Below are 20,427 nucleotides of genomic sequence, written 5' to 3'. Positions count from 1 at the left end.
AGGCTTTTTCTCTTGCAAACAAATCAATAATTTCTTCAAAATCTGTAGAAATAAGTAAAGATGAGTTAATGCTCAAAAATATGAGATCATTCATGTGATTGGTTCGCTTATCGACAGTGACAGTGGTATCATTGTCTCCAGTTTCACCGGGTAAAAGTTTCATTTTTCTCTGCCGTCCCTCTTCATAATCTACTCCTGGAAGCAGGTTCTTTGCCGCATCTTGACATTTGTTGAAAAATTTATCTGCTTCTGATCGAATATCGGCTATTAAACTCCCCATTGTATCATACTGGGATACTGTAAGACCAATGTCAGCGTCGGCAGCTTGCAGTGCCACTGGCGATCGTGAAAAGTGTTGTAGTATATAGGCTAGGCTCTAAAAACTGTCAAAAAAGCTGTAGGCCTATCCAGTTTGTGCAAACTGGTAATTAATTCACGAGATTCACATCTGGCTGCTGCCTTCTGCATGGGATCATTTTCAAAAGTCCTCAGAGCCTCTAAAATTTCCGCATAACTATGCAACAAGGCATTGCAAGCATCATTTCGTCGTGACCATCTCGTAATCGAAAGACTCTTTACCACATTTTTACCACCTAATGCTTTTCCATAGCCTACATGACTTGCTGCACTGTTTATAAATGTGTGTGATGTGATAACATATTTATTAATAGGCTACAATGGAAAAAAAATGCTTAACGTTTTGTTAAAACTGTAATTTTACTTGAAAGCAAACTGCGTACCACCTAAAATGACTTCTCGTACCACTAGCAGGCATGGAGGAACCACGTGGGCCTCGACCCACATACTTTATTTTCTGGGTGGGCCTGGCCACAGGGGCGCCGGAAGCGGGGGGGCGGATGCCCCCCCTGCCCTCAATTTTTCTGCAGATGGAGGGGCAGGGGGGGCAATGGTGCCCTTTTAAAGTCATGTAAGCTACTGCACATTTTGCAATATAACAATTTCTGCTATTCGCTTTTAGCCTGATTATAATCTTTCATTTTTGCCTCAAAATAATATTTACGGCACAGAATTTTGCAACACAGTTTCAGGCCTTAAAACTTGTTTTTTATTCGGCAGCCATCGTGGCCTACCGGGAGCTCTTTCTCAGCGGCCAAATCTGCGTGCTTGGAGGCCAAAATAAAAATAACGACAGCACAAGTAAATAGAATTAAACTTGCAACAATGCTAAAATGATCACTTAGCATTGTTGAAGACTGGGCCTGAGCGACGTCCTACAATAGAGTCGTTGCACCACGCAATAACTGCTTTATCGGGATTGTAATCCAGTACTGCGGGACCATCTAACCGTAAACGACACTCGCACGAGTGTCTCCAACGTGGCTGATTTTAAAGAAGTTCGCCACTCCCCTAGAATTCTTTTTAGCAACGAAAAACAACGTTCGACATGTGCTAACGATGACGGTAAGGTAATAAAATAAGTATTTCATTGATGTGAAGGACATTACTAGCCTAAAAGTGTAGAATTTTGACGCGAATTCTACGTTAAAGAATATCTTTCTCACTGGCGCCAAACAGTGGATTGGATTATTATATGCGTCGCTCAGTTAATACGGTTATGCGCCTACAACAGACAGAAAAACAAGCCAAGTAGATTGAATCTGAACGCGGTCTTGAGTTCTGTTAGTTTATTGTGGCAGATAGGTTGCAAGATTACAAGTCAGAAGATCACAAGGTCACAAGATCACAAGTTGCAAGTCGAAGGTTCAGTCACATAGGTTGCAGGTCGCAAGGTCGGCCACAAGGTTGCAGGTCGCAAGGTCTTTTAACAAACTTAGTGGGCAGATATAGGCTACTTCAATTTTAGATAGAGCTGGTGATTATAGTTCAGACTCACCGAGACAGCAATCAGGGCTTGAAGTGATAATCCGTACAAACAATAATCCAATAATAATAGTCGTAACAGTCATACAGCAATTGATTCTACTAGTGCATCTTATTCAAATAGAATACAAAATTTACAGTTAGTAAATGGTCAAGAAATATTTAACATAAAGTTTCTCAATTTATGCTTTAAGAGTTAAGATTTAAACATCTCGTTTTACCAAATGCAGCTAATACAAAACTCAAAGAGAATTTCTGGTCTACGCTCTCAAACGTTCGCTTTGCTAAGCCTTTTATGCTGAATTGCTGATATTGCAAAACACAAAGAAGATGCGCTATATAAAGACAACGATAAGAAAAAATAGCTTCAGTAATATGCCTTGGTTGAAGAAAGCAAGCGGATAACAATCGTTCGCTGACGTTCATACAACATCTTTCAAGATGCGGCGAAAGCTTCGAAGAAATGTTGTGCTACACCAAGTATTTACAATTCACATACAGACAACGACATTTAGACGTTGAATTACCGTTGGCCGTGCTATGCCAACGTTTAAATGGATGATGAAAAACAACGATTAGTTCTCAGCCCACAAGATGACATAAATTGTTTTTTAGAGCAATAGAAGTTAAAAATAGCATTTTAAAACAACACACTACAGATATTCTGGTGCCGTTTCATGAGTCACAATCCCTGCAAGCCCAGTCTCTTGTCTAGAAACTGACAGCAATTATTTAACTTGTTTTTTCGGGAAGAATAAGGAATTGCTAAAAATGTAAATTGTTTTTGTACAATTCGATAGACAACTAACTCCGTGGAGAGAGATATATGGATTTAAGTAAACACAAGCTTTATGTCTGTAAAAGTAACGTAATAATTCTATCAACACGAAAACACGATTGACGTTTCAGAGGTTTTCTTAAAACAACAAAGAATAGAGTGGCTGCTACTTGACATGTTATTCAAGTCGATTATAAAATTAACAAAAAGAAGCATAATTCTTGCAAAAATATGTTCAAAAAATGTTTTCCCCTGGGATGTTAACTAACCTAGTTCTTCTTTTTAACAACGATTCAATGTCCGACAACATCGAATCGACATAAAAACGACAATATTGCCAGCCGATGTAAATTAACACTTCGGATTAAGACTTTGTTAAAATAAACGTCGGGAATTACAAACAAGACTTACAGCGCTGGTGATCGCAGATGGATATATTCCAACAATAACAAATATTTCCGCACAATGCAACAGTGGCGATTATGACGCGCTGACCTAATTTTGCGTCACTCTTTGATACTACATATTTTCGACAGTTAATCCACGATCATTCTATTGCGAAATTAAATAATTGGCTAGAAGAGACCGGCGGTCAAACTTGGCCGATTGAGGAGGTAGCACCGGCGGTCATTCAAGCACTACTTAGCGGCCATGGCCGCAGGCTGCTTTAAGGCTTGACAGTAGGTTATATCATTATAACATAGCATGATGCCCTTCTTTGTATACCGGACAATTGTAGGCTATCATTACTCAATACCTACATAGTGAGCTGATAGATTAGCATTATCGTTATATCTTATGTTAAAACTTGAAAAAAAATTGGCCTTTTAGTAAACAAAAGTGCCCTTTTTTCGTAATCTTGCCCCCCCAGTCAAATATCGTTCCGGCGCCCCTGCCTGGCCAACCCACTTTTGAAAGTCAAATTTTTTTTAAAAGGTAGAGAAAACGGCAAATCAGAGAGGGAGTTCCAAAAAAGGTCTTCACTCATTTGATACACACTAGTTTGATTATCTTTGATAGCTCAATGATGAAATCCAATCTCTTCTGTTGAGCCCACTATTGATGGGCAGCACGTGTGGTTGGTGGAGCAATAGCCTATAGCCAATCAATAGCCTATAATTATTCTCTATGATTAAAACAATGATATCATTCAATATGCACGTACTGTGTATAATGCGGCAGTTTATTACTCCCATATGGTATTATAATTGTGTGTGTAGCCTAAATCGCCATATTTTGTACAGCGCTATAAAGCAATTATTCAACAATTTTGTAAATTGTTTGGCCAAATCGGGCCACAAAACTTTTCGCTTGTTGGCACGAAAGGCAATAATGAAAACCAATGCATAATCGATTTCAAGTATTAGGAACGCAACAGTGTTATGGGGGTCTGGGGAGCTTTGCCTCCCAGAAGTTGAATTAACTTTGACTGCTGCACTTCTGGACCCACCTACTTTTAAAGCGGTTCTTCCATGTCTGACCACTAGTGGTACGCGTATCACAGGTTGAGAACCACTGCTGTAAGGTCACTCTAGCTAGTCCCTACTCTCGCTAGAGCCGATGGCTCAATGTAATGAAAACATCTCGATGCTTAGATTAAGTGTGGGAACCCCACCTTATTTATACGTAAAACGAATCACACTGGAAGAGCAAATTGCCAGCAGGACGATTTTAACAGCTGAGTGCAAAGGTATGTGCAGTGGTGGCCTTAAGGTTTTGTGGACCCTGGGCAAGAAGTAATATGAGGACCCCCTACAGCGTAGGCTATGTATCGACAAATTAAAATACGCAAACTCAAATAATCATAAATCACAAAAAAGTATTAACATGATACAACAACAAACAGCGATGGTAAGAAAGGTGTATTTCATGCTGTGACATCTTCACCTCACCCAGCCCTACATCACCCGTCTGCAGCACTTACAAAAAATGCACCTGTCTAGCTTTTATTGCGCAAACTCTTTCATAAGAGAAGCAGTGTCCAATGTTTTGCCTACGTTGTGCTCAATTCAAACAACAGCTAGTCTAACCAAGCGTTCTTGGCTCATTGTCGAGCGAAGGTAATTTTTTATCAACTTTAGTTTAGAAAATGATCTTTCTCCTGAAGCTGCAGTACTGGCACAGTAAGAAAAGTTAGGGTACACAACATTCAGTTTGTTTTGATACAAATACTGTAGAAGAGAGAACTGTGGTTTCTTTTGATTTCAATAGTGAGTGTATTCTTGTGAAGCTCTGCACTTTAGTGGAAAGTTCTTCACTGTCAAGGTCTACAGCAAGTTCTGGGGATGCTTCAGAGCATTTTTTTTTTGTTTTTATGCAAACTATAAACTATGGTGGAAAAGTTTAAGTTAGCCTACTGCTTTCTGCGAGTGCTTAATGTAAATTTTATTTGTGTATAAACAGTAGAACTCGGTTAATCCGGATTCGATTTGACCGGCGATTCCACCCGGATTAGGCGAAGATCCGGATTAACCGATGACGGTTCTATCAAACCTGACTCATTTGTACTTCCAGCTTCATCCGGATTAACCGAGTTCTACTGTATTTTGGATTTTAAGCGCGGGCCCCATAAATTTGCGGGCCCTGGGCGGTCGCCCACCCCAAAGGCCACTACTGGGTATGTGTTCGTGTGCGACAAGTTCCAAACTTGGCTGTATGGACGATATCGACGTCCACCAAAACGATTTCGTTAGGTACTTTGACCGGCGATTCCATCAGGATTAGGCGAAGATCCGGATTAACCGATGACGGTTCTATCAAACCTGACTCATTTGTACTTCCAGTTTCATCCGGATTAGGCGAAGATCCGGATTAACCGAATCCGGATTAACCGAGTTCTACTGTACTCTAATTTTTGTTCTGGAACTTCATGAACAAGACTGACCACAAAACAACGGAGCAAGATACTTTTATTATCTTCGCTTGTTAAAAACCGGAATAGTAGAACAAATGACTAGTGGTGTTTATTTCTTGCCGGTTCCAACCTTGGCCTTAGCAGTGCCACGGAACTTCTTCTGGCGATTCTTTCGTTCCTTCCTTTGCTTTCGGCTCGGCTTAGAGACAGCTGTAGCGAGGCCGTTGCGGACGAGCCTGTACTTAGGTTCGTGCTTCTTGCAATAATCCATGTTGTCATAAATGAGCGCAAACCCGGTGGTTTTACCTCCACCAAACTGGGTCTTGAAGCCAAAAGGAATGACAACGTCTCGAGTTGTCTTGTACATCTTGGCCAGCTGAGTGCGAATCTTGCTTTTGGCCAGACAAGGCTTGCCAGGATGCAGCACATCAACGATCATCTGCTTCCTCTGCAATGTAATGATATTAGTTACAATACAGAACAGGATGCTAAACAAGCGTGAAAGCAATAGCATTAAATACAAAACATATCATTCCTTGCAGTATATGGCATGATGAGCGTTACCTGGTACAACTAAACCTATTTGGAAATTCAGATACATTTATTTAATATATGCATTCCTTGCTGAATTGGCAGTGAGTCGACCAGGTTTGGCCCACTTCAGTTTTAAAAATGCTTTACAAAATGTAAACATGTATTGACAATTTACATTGACAAATAAAATGTAGTTGAAAAATTCTTGTAGCCGCAAAATGCGAATTGAATCACAGTGAAAAGCTTTTTCAGTACCTTACTTAAATACAAACAAGATGCAGTAATCTGATGCTGTCTTAACTCAGTGGTTCCCAAACTAAGCATAAGACACTCTGGTGTGCTATAGTAAGAGTGTTGCACAAAAACTGTTAGTGTAACGAAACTGAACTATAGTTAAAGTGTAAAAATTTTGTGAATTTAATTCAGTGTAATTTTGCAACTGATATGAAAAAAATCCTTAATCTTGTCAAAAAGAATTGAACAAAACAAATCAAAATCGCTGACTGGAGTCAGAATTTGTTGTAAATCAATAATGGAATTGCTATGAGACACCAAAAACCTAACCTTTTGTTGACAAAAAAAAATTATTCCAATAAAATTGAAAAAATGTTGCGTAAACTCCATCAGCAACTTTGGCGTTACTCTTTTCGAAAGACAAAATTGAAATTTATTGCAGAAACTCCAATTAGCAACTGTGATGATGCTGTACATTTTATTTTGATCTTTTCAGGTGAATTGGTTAGCCCCTGCCTCAACTGCTTTAGAAGATGTTAATGAAAACTATATATAACCAATGACAAACTGAAATGTGGTAAATTGGTTTGTAAACTAGAGCGTGAAAATATTGCTTGAAAAAAGATTTGTCACTTTACATTTTTCCAGTCTATTTACAGTTGCAATATTGTTCTTGCTAAACTTTTCTGTTTTCTATCTCTGGACTGCACCTGACAACTTCTTTATTGTGACTTGTGATGTGGCATATGCTAACAGTTAAAATAATGCATTAGATACAAAATTGTTATAGAAAATTTTGCATTTACTACAGCATCTGGCAATAATCTTTCCTGCTGCACAGGGCTGTGGAGTCAGAGGGATTTTGGCAGATGCAAAAGTCCAGAGTCAGAAAGTAACCAACCAAAGAATTGGAGTGGTATATTTTTGGAAGTGGCTATAGGGTCAAATCATTATAATTCAACAAGGGGTGTTACCATAGGCGCCGAGTTTTCAAAATAGCTGGGCGGGCGAACACATACTGACACGTCATAAAGGTTATTTTGTGCGTTTTTCAAAAGGGCGGTTTTGCTGATTTTGCGATTTTGTTAGGCTAGCCTAGTTTTACATTTAAGTCTATGTCTCCTCTAACACGATCTGGAAACAAGTAATAAATATAATTGGTACGCAACAACGTCTGGTCCTGGTAATTCAGTTCCGCATGTTTTTTTGTGATTGGTACGTGCGGGTTGCGGGACGAAAACTGCAATACTGTACTAGTTCCATAATTACATTACTATTGTTGATACAACACGATAACACACACACAATACATCGGTGGGTTCATACGATAAGTCGCTCCTAGCGGGCGCACAGATAAGAAACAAGATGCTGTAATGCAACGCAGAAGCGATTTTACGGCAATTCAGCTCCCGAGAAGCCATCTAGCGATAAACTGCGCTATTGAATCGAGCTTACATTGAATCTACAATTAAAATTAGAACAGTTATATAACGAAGGAGCTGAATTTCAACTAATGACAACCAACGGTTTCATCCGGCCAAACCAACAGGTGTGCACAGTTTAATATCAGTGACGTAACAGACGCAACTGTGATGATTGAGAAGACAAAATAGAGCATTTTGGCAGCAGAGGTAATTGATAACGTCGTTTGAGAGAAAACTACTCCTTTGAAGAACAATGCTACAATTTTTAGGGTCTGCTACTATTCGGTGAGTCCGATTCGGTGAGTCTAATTCGGTAAGTTCCTAACATCTAACCCCTAACCCTAAAACGGCAATGATAATTAGGCTACGGTACCCAATAATTCAAAAAAAAAAATTGAAAAAATCACTGAATAGGGATCGGACTCACCGAAACGGGTCATTCCACAGTTTTTACACCGATTTAACATCTGGTGATGTTAAAACGATGTGAAAGCAGTAGAAATTGCGGTCAGACTTTTGCCGCGAATGAAGTTCCTCGCAGGTTTGCGCAATTTACTTGATTTAAAGCACTGGGCTACGAGAATCTGAGATAACCTTCGGAAATCAAGGAATCATGTCCAATATTCAAAATAGGTGCCCCAATGCGTTGTAAAAAACTTGTAAAAACTGTATGAAAAATTGTAAAAACTTTTCATGTTTGAATTTGATCACTAAATTACAGTATCTTGTGCTATTTCAGAGTTTTTTTCATTGCAATTTTAAAAATTTGAAATTTGTCTATAAAAAGCATTGGGGCACCTATTTTGAATATTGGACATGATACCTTGATTCCCGAAGGTCATTTTCCTATTTTTATTTTTTCGAAACATCGTCCCCTTTTCGGAGGGCACGCGCTTGAAATGGGTCACTTTTGAAAATAAAATCCCAGTTTTGACCCATTTGCAAGTCTTTTTTGCTTAATTTGACCTCATTTTTGAATTCTACACCCTCAAAAATGGTACATTACCAGTTTTCGCCACATTCCTAGCATTAGAACTGCAAACTTTATCAATATTTATATTTTTACCTTATCGCGCACAGCGCCTCTAGTGGTACAATCAAATCAGTGTAGCTCCGCCATTTCTCGATGGATTTCACTGAAATTTCTTTTATCGGATTTAGCTCATTCAAGTGCACCTTATATCAAAAATTCATGAGTTTTTGAGACATTGGGTTACAAATTGCAATTTTCTTGTTGAAATATAATGATTTGACCCTATATCAATTATCAACGATGCTGTACATTTAAGTGTACAATTGTACATATATATAGTCATTTCATGCAATTGAAGTCAATATCAGTAAAAATGTTTGAGGTGCAGTAATGCCACACAAAGAGTTGTATCTCAATTTCAAACAAAAATTGATTTAAATTGATGTTGGAGACAAGAACGGTTGTGTTTCAGGAATTTTTGAAAATCTTGGGCACAAAATAAAAACAAACCTGAAAATCAAGAAAAAAGTGCCAACAGGCGTTAAATTTATTTTGTTTATTTTTTGTTGGATCAGTGGAGTAGAAAAAATTACCTGAAAGAGGTGGATCTTATTTGTTGTTTATTGAAAGAGTGTGTCGAAATGATTATTCAAGGGGTTTTCGATAGTGCAGGTTTGAAAATCTGTGAAATAGCAACATTTCTTTATCTGGCTACACTGCCATGCTCTTTGATTGGATTTGCTATGTACTCACTACTCATGCAGCCATGCTTACATTTGTGGAAATAAAAAATATTTCAAACCACTAAAATTTCTTGTAAAAATGACTAAAAGTCAACTAAAATTTTGTTCATTCATACACAATACACATTCATTTTTTTATCTTTTCTTTAAAGCGACGCCGTCAAAGGGATAGCGTGCCTAACTGTAAACAAATGGAACAGGAGTGCCGCTATGTTTTCTGGGTCTGCTACTATTCGGCTAGTCCGATTGGGCTATTTCACTTTTTGGCTACAGCCCGATTCGGCTAGTCCGATTGGGCTAGTTCCCTATTTGGCTACAGTCTTTATCAGTTAGTTCCCTATTCGGCAATTTTTTGAAAATCAAACGATAATCCTTCTGTAATCCAACAAAATCCTTCTGTAAATCCAACGACGCCTTCTGTTTATTTAAAGAATTTTGTATTTTATTCCACAATATGGTTTCTTTTGCATTCCGACAAAGAAAAACAAATTGAAATAAAATTTAACGAAAAATGTTTGAACTTTTAAATTGAACTGTTTGCTCACATAAAATCGACAAAGATGCCTTCTATTTATTTAGAGAATGTTGTATTTTATTCCACAATATATTTTCTTTTATATTTGAAATTATCGAAGCTTTAGATTAGTGGGGTTTACACCTAACCACTGAGATCTTAAATCATGTTTATGACACCGGAAACATCTCTAGTGATATGGTACGTTCCATATTCATAACTTTACCAAAGAAAACCGGAGCAACAGAATGCTCACTCCACAGAACAATTAGCCTTGTAAATCATTTAACAAAGATCTTACTCCGAATCATGATGATGAGATTGAGACCAAAACTAGAATCGGAAATTTCAACAGCACAGTTTGGAAATGTTCCAAACAAAGGGACCACAAAAGGAATTTTTACATTAAAAATGATAACAGAGAGATGTATGTCCGATTCTTCTGTGTATTTAGAGAATTTTGTACTTTATTCTACAATATCGTTTCTATTACATTCTGGCATTTTATACAGTGTTAACCTTTGAGTGCCTTCTCAGACGGTAAAATCCGTCATTTTTAAAAATTAAAAATGACGAATTTTGTTGTCTGGGTTCGTTCAAAATATGTTTTTTACATCAAAACAACATTTTTCATTATTAACAATAGAGGTTAATGAGATAAATAGAAGTGTTTTGTTAGTTGTTCGAGTGTGTTATTGTTCAAAATACATGTAAAAATTACATACAAGTTATTAATTACGGAGATAGCATAAATTTGATACTCTAAAACAAAGTCATATATTATCATAATAGTAGTCAAACTGGCAAATGAGCGGACGACAGTTTTTACGATAATGCGCGGTCCATCAATTTAGAGTATTAACCGGCGATTCAATTCGATAATATCAAACCTCCATCTTTACACTCTGACTACAAAAAAAATTAGGCCTATATCACGTGAAAGTTACGAGTAATTAAGCATTGATTTCAAAGACCTAATTTTTGGGAAAAAATCAACTTTACGACCGGTTTTGCGAACTTTGATCTTCCGCTTTGCAAGGCAACTTGATAGTTACTTTGCGCTTTAGTCCAACGTAGAGTGGTTTCACTTTAACCTGAATAAAAAAATGTCTACTTTCTGGCTTTCTTTCCTAATTAAAATCATTAATCAGCATATTTTCAGCATTAATCAGCATATTCATATATTAATCAGCACATCAATCAGCATTAATCAGCAATTAAAATCAAAACGCAGCACATTCGAAAAGGTTTTCCAGAATTTCGTTATTGCTTTGTGACATGCATTTCAGTGGTAAACAACTTTCCACTTTTTTCTTGTTGGATTTACAGAAGGATTTTGTTAGATCACAGAAGGATTATCGTTGGATTTTCAAAAAATTGCTGAATACGAACTAACCGATAAAGACTGCAGCCAAATAGGGAACTAGCCCAATCGGACTAGCCGAATCGGGCTGTAGCCGAAAAGGGTAATAGCCAAATCGGACTAGCCCAATCGAACTAGCCGAAACAGGCCATTCCGATGTTTTCTAAACTTCAAAGTAAAGTTGTCTACAGTGGAAAGTTGTCAATGAGATTGGGTGCATGACTGTTGTACAAGAGAAATATTATTTATTAAATTTTATTTTTACATGGAACTGCTAGGTATACTCATGGCGCTGTAAGTATGGGCATTTCCTATTATTTTTTGCTTGACTCCACAGCCCGGGTGCAACCTAGTTCGTACCTTGAACCATTCGTACAGTCAGTTCGTACCCTGAAAAAATCGAGAGAAAAATTTAAAAAAAGCCGAAGTCGCTGATCGCAGTTTAATAGCACAAAGCCGAAGTCCCTGATCGGAGTTTCCCCAAACAATTTGAAACAAACTCGAGGGTTAGCGGAAACTGTGGTTAACGGAAATTGCGAAACTGCGGAGAAACTGCGATCAGCGAGGGTTAGAGCATAGATTACTCTATGGTTAGAGTTAGGGTAAGCGGAAACTGCGGAAAAATGTTTGCGGAAACTGTGATCAGCGAGGGTTAGAGCAGAGGTTAGAGCATAGATCACTCTATGGTTAGGGTAAAGGTTAGCGGAAACTGCGGAAAAATGTTTGCGGAAACTGCAATCAGCGAGGGTTAGGGTTAGAGCATAGATTACTCTATGGTTAGAGTTAGGGTAAGCGGAAACTGCGGTTAGCGGAAACTGCGAAAAAATGTTTGCGGAAACTGCGATCAGCGAGGGTTAGAGCAAAGATTACTCTATGGTTAGGGTAAAAGCGGAAACTGCAGAAAAATGTTTGTGGAAACTGCGATCAGCGAGGGTTAGGGTTAGAGCATAGATTACTCTATGGTTAGAAATTAGGGTAAGGGTTAACGGAAACTGCGGAAAAATTTTTGTGGAAACTGCGATCAGCGAGGGTTAGAGTTTGAGCATAGGTTACTCTATGGTTAGGGTTAGCGGAAACTGCGGAAAAGTGTTTGCGGAAACTGCGATCAGCGGACTTCGGTTTTGAGCTATTTTTTCTCTCGATCTTTTCAGGGGGAAAATTTTAAAGCGATTGCGAAAACTGCGATCAGCGACTTCGGCTTTTTTTGTGTTTTTTTCTCGATCTTTTCAAGGTACGAACTGACGGTACGAACTGTTCATGGTACGAACTAGGTTGCATCCCCACAGCCCTGCTGTTACATTTGGCTTACAGTAACTTTCAGTCTGAATAAGTTATACACCAAATAAGTTGCATTAGCATCTGTATCATAGTAACTTTTAGACTACTAAACCGTATCAGTTGGATTGCTGCTTGCTAGTGTAACAACCTAATCTTTGCTTAAAAGTTGGAATACAATTATAAAACCTACTAGACTCGAAATGTACTATGTTTGCCTTGTATTGATCTGAAATTTCTTGATCAGCTGGGATGCAACCTAATTCGTACCATGAACAATTCGTACCGTCAGTTTGTACCTTGAAATAATCGACAGAAAAAATTTTAAAATTTTCCGCAAACAAACAAAAACTCTTAGATCATTACCAGAAATTTAAAAGTGTTTGCGGAAACTCCAATTAACCCTAACCCCTAACCCTTTTAAAATGTTTGCAAAAACTCCAATCAACCTTAACCCACTACGGTAACTCTTTTAAAATGTTTGCGGAAACTGCGATCAGCGACTTCGGCAAACTGTTAGAATCATTACTGGAAATTTAAAAATGTTTGTGGAAACTGCGGAAAAACGAAAACTGCGTTCAGCGACTTTGGCTTTGTTCTATTTTTTTCTCTCAATCTTTTCAGTTTGTTTATTTGCGGAAAAACCCTAACCCTTTTGAAACGTTTGCGGAAACTCCGATCAACCCTATCCCTTTTAAAATGTTTGCGGAAACTGCGATCAGCGACTTTGGCAAACTCTAGGATCATTACCGGAAATTTAAAATGTTTGCGGAAACTGCGGAAAAACGGAAATTGTGATCAGCGATGTTCTACTTTTTTTTCTCGATCTTTTTAGTAGGTTTGTTTGCGGATACCGCTAACCGATACTCTGATACCCTAACCCTTTTTTAAATGTTTGCGGAAACTGCAATCAGCAACTTTGGCTTTTTTTAAATTTTTTCCCTTGATCTTTTCAAGGTACAAACTGACGGTACGAATTGTTCATGGTACGAATTAGGTTGCACCCGATCGGCTGTACTGAAGACACTTTACTTTTGTTGCTTAACTACATATAGCAAACATGGACTATTTTTACATTAGTTGATCTCCAAAGTTTCCATATCACCAACATAAAACGCCCAATAATTTCCAAGTTTATGAGTATCGTTACTTATCGTATACTGGTACGGTACTAATTTATAAGCTATTGGACTACATTATATATGGGTATTGGGTAAACAAGTTAAACCTAATGTAAATTACATAATTTTTCCATATCACTTAGCTAAATATTGTCTTTATCAATTTAAGATAACATATACTAACCTGTAGAAGACGATTTGACATAAATTTTCGAGTTCTCACAGTTACAGATGAACCATGCATTTTTCTACTCTTGTCCCAAGCCAGCAAATATGAAAAAGAGGTTGGCTTCTCAAAAAGCGAAGTTGAAATATTATTTTCACTCAGTATGGCATTTGGCAAATCAAATTTTGTACGAATCGTTATGATTACCAAATCGCACGTTCAAGGATTTTTTCTTTCAATTTGGAAAGGATCGAAAGTGTTCCATGAAACTGTTGCTCAATGTGGTTTATTTTTATTTTTAATAACCATAGAAAAACAATACAAGTCAAACACAACAAAAGGTCTACAACAGTTAAAAGAAAAAAAATTTAAACATCTGTAGGATTCCAACACACTGGCCTACAGATACCATTTGGCGCTACCGTCTGATTGCGCCCAGGGGCGTCGGAACGATTTTTGACTTGGGGGGCAAGATTATGAAAAAAGGGGACTTTTTTAACTTTTAAAATAAGATATAGCAATAATGCTGGGCAGTTCGACAGATGTTCGACTAATGAGTTCGACAGTTGAGACAGATGAAGATAAATGAACAAAATATTGAAATAGGTTGAACAAGACGAAACGAAAGATAAATTGCACGTTCATAGCGTCACAATCTGCTGCAAAGTATAAACTGTGTCCACGGGACAATTTGTATAGCCTACTGTATAGTGTATATAGGCCGACAGTAGAGTGTAGACAAATATCAAACCAATCCGAAGTACATTTTACGCGCGCCGGTTGCTCGAATGAGCTTATTTGCAACAGCATTTAAGTCAATGGTGTCCATCACCTGTTTGTGAATAGTCGCAAACAGTTGGTTGTTTAAACTTTTGTTTGTCAGTATGGTACGAAGCCACATTTTTACACGCCTCATGGCGCTAATACTGCCTTCAGCATTTACCTTTCCTAACTTGACGCTATATCATAACGGCTTACTTATACGGTACAATTTTTCTTCTTAAAATTTTTAACTTCCAGGTTCTCACATTCTTTGCTATGCCAAGACGTTTATAGGTTACCATTCCTTAACTTTTCTACAATTCTATATCACTCAAACCCAGACCACAAAGAACATTTTTTTTCTCATAAGTCGGCCATCAACAATACCCGGCCATCCGGCCCTACCTTTAGTCCTATGCAATGCAAAACGGTCGTTAGTGGTGCCTCGAATCATTGGCGTTTGATTTTCACAGCTGGTGGTAGCACAGTTATGAGTAGGTGGTAGCACAGCACAGGTGGTAGCACAGTTGTGACAAAACCGTCTTTGAAGAAGCATGGGAGAGGTAGAATTGCAATAATTTATGTTTGTGACCTACATAATAGCTCATTATCAAGTAATGGTACAAGAACTACATACCGGTGTACAAAGAACAATGGCACGGAAGGGCATCATGCAATTTCATGTTACTGTGATACAGAATTTTGTGTGTGAATATTACTTTGAGACAAAAATGAAAGATTGTAATTTGGCTAAAAGCGAATAGCAGAAATTGTTATTATTGAAAAATGTGCAGTAGCTCACATAACCTTAAAAGGCACCATTTCCCCCCTTGCCCCCATTCAGAGAAAATTTTACGGCAGGGGGGCCCCTGCCCCCCGCTTCCGGCGCCCCTGATTGCGCCATAAATCTAACCAACAGATAAGCTACAACTTATAAATAAATACAGCTTTAATACATAGCCTACTAAGCTAATAATATACAGCATAACTTATCAATAAATTGCTTTTTCTGATTTAGTGTGATATTGTCTACTTTGTTTAGTGTAAACCCAGATATGAGCTGTCGTGAGATGCACGAAGTATTTTCAGTTCAGTTGTTTTTGTTTCTGACCGTCACAGCAAAAACAATAGGCTACACTTGAACTTAGCAAAGGTCGAAAAAAAGGTAGAAGCGACAAAAAGCGAACCTTAAAACGTGCTTGTGACCAAACAACATATATTTAGAAATAGCTTTATTAGCCCATATAGCTTTAACTGATATTTTCAACATTTGTATCAATAGACCTTTCCCGCAGCTCTGTGCAATGAAGCGTGACGTTGAAAACAATCACGTTCATTGGCAAGCACCAAATTGCTTGTGAATGCTTGATATAACTTGTTGCGTAGTTAGTAGAATTTTCGTATAAACATGGAATCAACGTTAAAAAACAAGGATCTGACTGTTAGATTTTATTCAAGTTACTTTTATAGGCCTATGAAAAACAAGCCAAGTTATACAATGATAAGCCACTTATTTAATGAGCTCTAGTAACTGCGCATAAGCTATGGCGCTTGAATGAACTGCTGGTACGGAAGTGTGTTAATCTCTAAGCAAAGCGTTGTTGGTCTGCAATTCTGATAGACTTAAAATTTCTTTCTGCTTTAGCTAAGTCTTTATAATAATAAGCGAAAATTATTGTCTTATTTGCTACAATAAGTAGGCTAAGTGGGTTTCAGTTTGTAGCCTTTTTGCTTCTTTACTTGCGAACGCAATGCAGCCAATCACTTATGGCCTACTTGCACTGAATATGAATCAACTGAAGTAGGCTAATAAACTGGACTGCTATTCAATCAAGGCCGTAGCCTAACTTCGTCAGTTGGGGCTCCGATCCAATTATAAGGCCTCCATTTGTTTCTGTGCTTAGGCAATTATAGAACGTAGAAATGACATAGCCTATGTAATAAAGCTCGTATAAGCTGCAGACCAGAAACACCGGTGTCTAACTGTCTATTGCTGTCAATTCTTGCTACAATCAGCTGTTGACAAACATTTATTGTTACTATAAGCTTATACCTTGTTTTGGCGGCTTTTTGGCTCAATTGCTCAACGGGTCAACCTATTGATGAAGACGTAAGGGCACACACTTAGCATTTGCCCAAACTCATCCAATAAAAGCTGGATTCCCGCAGAAGTTTGGTGATTACTTTAGATATGAAATCGAAGCTACGTTTTAATCTTTTTTTCCGACCACAGAAGATTTCAATTATTTGTTTGTTTAACCTACCCAGTTTCATATCAGCCACCCAGTAAAGTTGACATGAAGTCCAGTAATAGGCTAGCCTAATCACGTTTTTTGCTTCAATTGCAACAACATATAGGCTAGAGTACGTAGCCTTCACTGCGATCACAAATGCAAGACAATAAGAAGCAACGAAGAAATATATAGCCTAGTTGTCGAGTCAGCTGCTATCCTTATTTTAGCATGCCATACACAGTTGCAAACTCTGGAGCGGTGTCGAACCGAAGACCTTTGCGAGCGTCGCGCGAATGTTTTCACCACTCAACCATGCAGTTGCTACATTACTATAAATTGTTTGTACTTAATTAGAGTTTTATAATGTTAAAAAGTTTAATAAAATTTTAGATAACAAGGCTAATAATTTAATAAAATTGTATTAGCCTAACCAAAAACTATGGTATTGGGGATTCCACTTGCGCTGTAGTCCAATTTAAAATGAATGCGTGTGTGTTACAAACTTGTGGTGTGATTATTCCTATTTCGACAGAAAGTAATAATTGCCAAAAATACATAGGCCTATGCTGTCTCATTCTGTATCAATATATTACCCAGCAAACATTGATCGCTGGGTCAGCATTGGCTATATGCTGGGTATGTTGGCACAAGGTCGGCAATTTCGTCCAACATTTTGCCAACATTGCCAACAATACGCCAACAATTTCAATACTTCTTATTAAGCGTTGAGAAAGGTCTCAAAGATTTTATTTCAGGTTTATTTGTTTTAAACTTGAAAAATACTAACACAAACCTCTTTTCATGTGGTATTGCTTCTAAACACAGTTGTGTGATTGTTTAACATCGGTCAGAAGCATTGCCAACGTTGTGCCAATTCATAACAATTTCGGTGTTTTCTTTCAAATTATGCAAATGTATGCCATCATTTTGCTACAACTTAAAATTTTAATAATAGGCTATCAATGCTGTTATTATTTTCTGATACCGTACAAGTATATTATGAATATTTAAGATCAGCGTTGGTCAGAAGAGTAGCCAATGCTTTGCCAACAAAGTAGTTTTATTTCAGTTTGTTTATGCCAAACTAAGCAGAGGTCTAGAAAAAGGTAGGAGCAACAAAACGCGAACGCAATAACGTGCTTGATACGGAAACAGTTTAAAGTTTCCATTAGCCTACACGTTTCCACAAAATAAACAATTGCAACGTTGGCTATATGCTGGATGTGAGGGCACAAGGTTGGCAATTTCGTCCAACATTGCCAACAATACGCCAACAATTTCAATACTTCTTATTAAGCGTTCAAAAAGGTCTCAAAGATTTTATTTCAGGTTTATTTGTTTTAAACTTGAAAAATACCAACACAAACCTCTTTTCATGTGGTATTGCTTCAAAACACAGTTGTGTGATTGGCTAACATCGGTCAGAAGCATTGCCAACGTTGTGCCAATTCATAACAATTTCGGTGTTTTCTTTCAAATTATGCAAATATAGGCTATGCCATCATTTTGCTACAATTTTAAATTTTAATAATAGGCTATCAATGCTGTTATTATTTTCTGATACCGTACAAGTATATAGTATACTATGAATATTGAAGACCAGCGTTGGTCAGAAGAGTAGCCAATGCTTTTATTACTTATTTCCATTTTTAAAAATATCAATAGCCTACAAACCTTTTTTATGCGGTTTTGTTTAAAAATATGTTTGTGTGAGCAAACATCGGTTAGGAATGTTGCCAACGTTGTGCCAATTGAACAACTATTCTAAAGTTTTCTTTCAATTTATGCAAATGTACACCATCATTTGCTACAGACCAGGCCAGTGAGAAGATAATTTGGGCCTGTACCAATGAGATCTTTGGGCCTCTAAACAGTTTTAAGAATAGCGCACTACATCTAAATATACGCGGTAGTTTGTTTGTTTTTCCGGACACCTTGAAGAAGTTACGGGCTCCTAACATTATCCAGGGCCCGAGTTCAAAAGTACCCCCTGAACTTCCCTGACACCGCTACTGGTGGGCAATTCCCAGCTTCAGGAGCAGTCATGTTGCGTCGAAATCTCTCCTCAATTTCTTGAAGCGAGATTTCACAAAACGATCGCTACTTTTACTTTCAACAATCCGGCGAATCATTTTTTCTCCTCCTGCGGTGGATAGAACAACACTGCAGGCACAATAATTGTTGTGAAAACTCCATTATGACGTCACTACTTAAACTTTGACTGGGCAATATGACGCGTTGGTCACAGCGGTAAACCATAATCTCTTCGTGGGAAAATTTTAACATAAAGTTCCCGAATCCGTTCGTCTGCATGCAATGACCCAAAAATAAACACACTTTCGAAACGTCTATTCAAAAATGTATTACAGTAAAATTAGCCCGCGGCTATCGAAATGACTGGTGCAACGCCATACACCTAAAAACTGTCATTACAATACAAATTGCTTGGATAAAAGACGGAGAATTTGTCCAGCTAGCAAGCACCAAATAAACCAGTTAAATGTGCGACCGACTTCCAACAAACAACTTCGAGAATGAATCAGAAAAATTTGTGATAACTCAAAGGCACGAGAGCAGTTCGTGACGCAATATTTCATGTCCAAACAGGTCTCAAACTGAAACAGGTTTAAACCGGTTTCAACAGGTTTGACACAAGTCTTGCGATCGATGGTGCAATTTTGGCTCATGTTTTAGGAATTTCCATGACGTAATATTCAGTAGACTTGAACGGTTTCTACATGACGTTTGACCAGGCGAACAACCGTCTGTAACATAGCGGCCCCTAGTTATGACAGTCTGACATGGCATAACTAAAAAAGAATTGACGACAATTGTGAGCCAATGAATAAAAACACATGATACACAAATTGTTTGAATCACTCACGTTTAAGTTAATACGCAAATACAAAGGGCATGCAAAGAATGAACAGCAATAAGAACACGACGATACATGAAATTGGTACCATAGGTATTAGGTACACGCAAAAATGATGCTATATACAATGGTTGCGATAATAACCGACTGTTCTGGGCTCCGACAAGTGTCGGCCACCGCAGACAAAACCAGGCTCAAACCCTAACACTTAGGTGTTCTTTACGGGGGCGAGGCACGAAATATCCCTCAACACATAGTCTACTTTCACTTTCCCCGTACTCTCATCATAGTTGCAGACGGCAACTTTAGCTCTACGAACCACAGTAGGGATTGTAGATCATAGGGATGCGAAACTTCATCCGCTTTTGGCTTATCCGCAACACTAGAAGGGTTACGTTTTTTTCTAATTTACAAAATATTTTACTTTTTATGGATTATATAAGAAGAGTTAAGTTGGTTTTAAAGTAATTTAAGGTTTTTAGTAGAAAGCAAGCCTGCAGTAAAGCGTAAAAAAAATGTCAAATTGGCAATTGACCCTTCTAATGTTGAAGGAACAACGGAGTTGCGCGTCCCGTAATGTACCTTCCCTAGAACCACAGGCTTCCCTTTCCTAATTTGTGGAACTACCTCATGCACCCTCCCAAGTTGATACTTCCCACGTTTACCAATGTCCTGGAGAGAACCTACCACTACAAGTTGACCAGGCTCCAAATTCTCGGCCATTTTTAGCTATTT

The 20,427-nt window shown here is 38.0% G+C and overlaps 1 protein-coding gene across 1 annotated transcript; it reads right to left on the bottom strand.

Annotated features, from left to right (window-relative positions):
- Positions 1-5,511: 5,511 nt before the first annotated feature.
- On the bottom strand, positions 5,512-14,000 carry LOC145779350 (small ribosomal subunit protein eS24-like). The gene is made up of 2 exons (XM_082590912.1): positions 13,840-14,000; positions 5,512-5,922 (listed from the first exon to the last, which is right to left on the bottom strand). The coding sequence occupies exons 1-2, from the start codon at positions 13,897-13,899 to the stop codon at positions 5,584-5,586; spliced, it is 399 nt and encodes a 132-aa protein (XP_082447038.1). The 5' UTR covers positions 13,900-14,000; the 3' UTR covers positions 5,512-5,583.
- Between the last annotated feature and the right edge of the window lie 6,427 nt (positions 14,001-20,427).

This window comes from Aplidium turbinatum, chromosome 11, assembly GCF_918807975.1.
Source record: "Aplidium turbinatum chromosome 11, kaAplTurb1.1, whole genome shotgun sequence".
NCBI lineage: Eukaryota > Metazoa > Chordata > Ascidiacea > Aplousobranchia > Polyclinidae > Aplidium > Aplidium turbinatum.
Note: the sequence above shows the minus strand (reverse complement) of the source record. Positions and strands in the feature narration are given on the sequence as shown.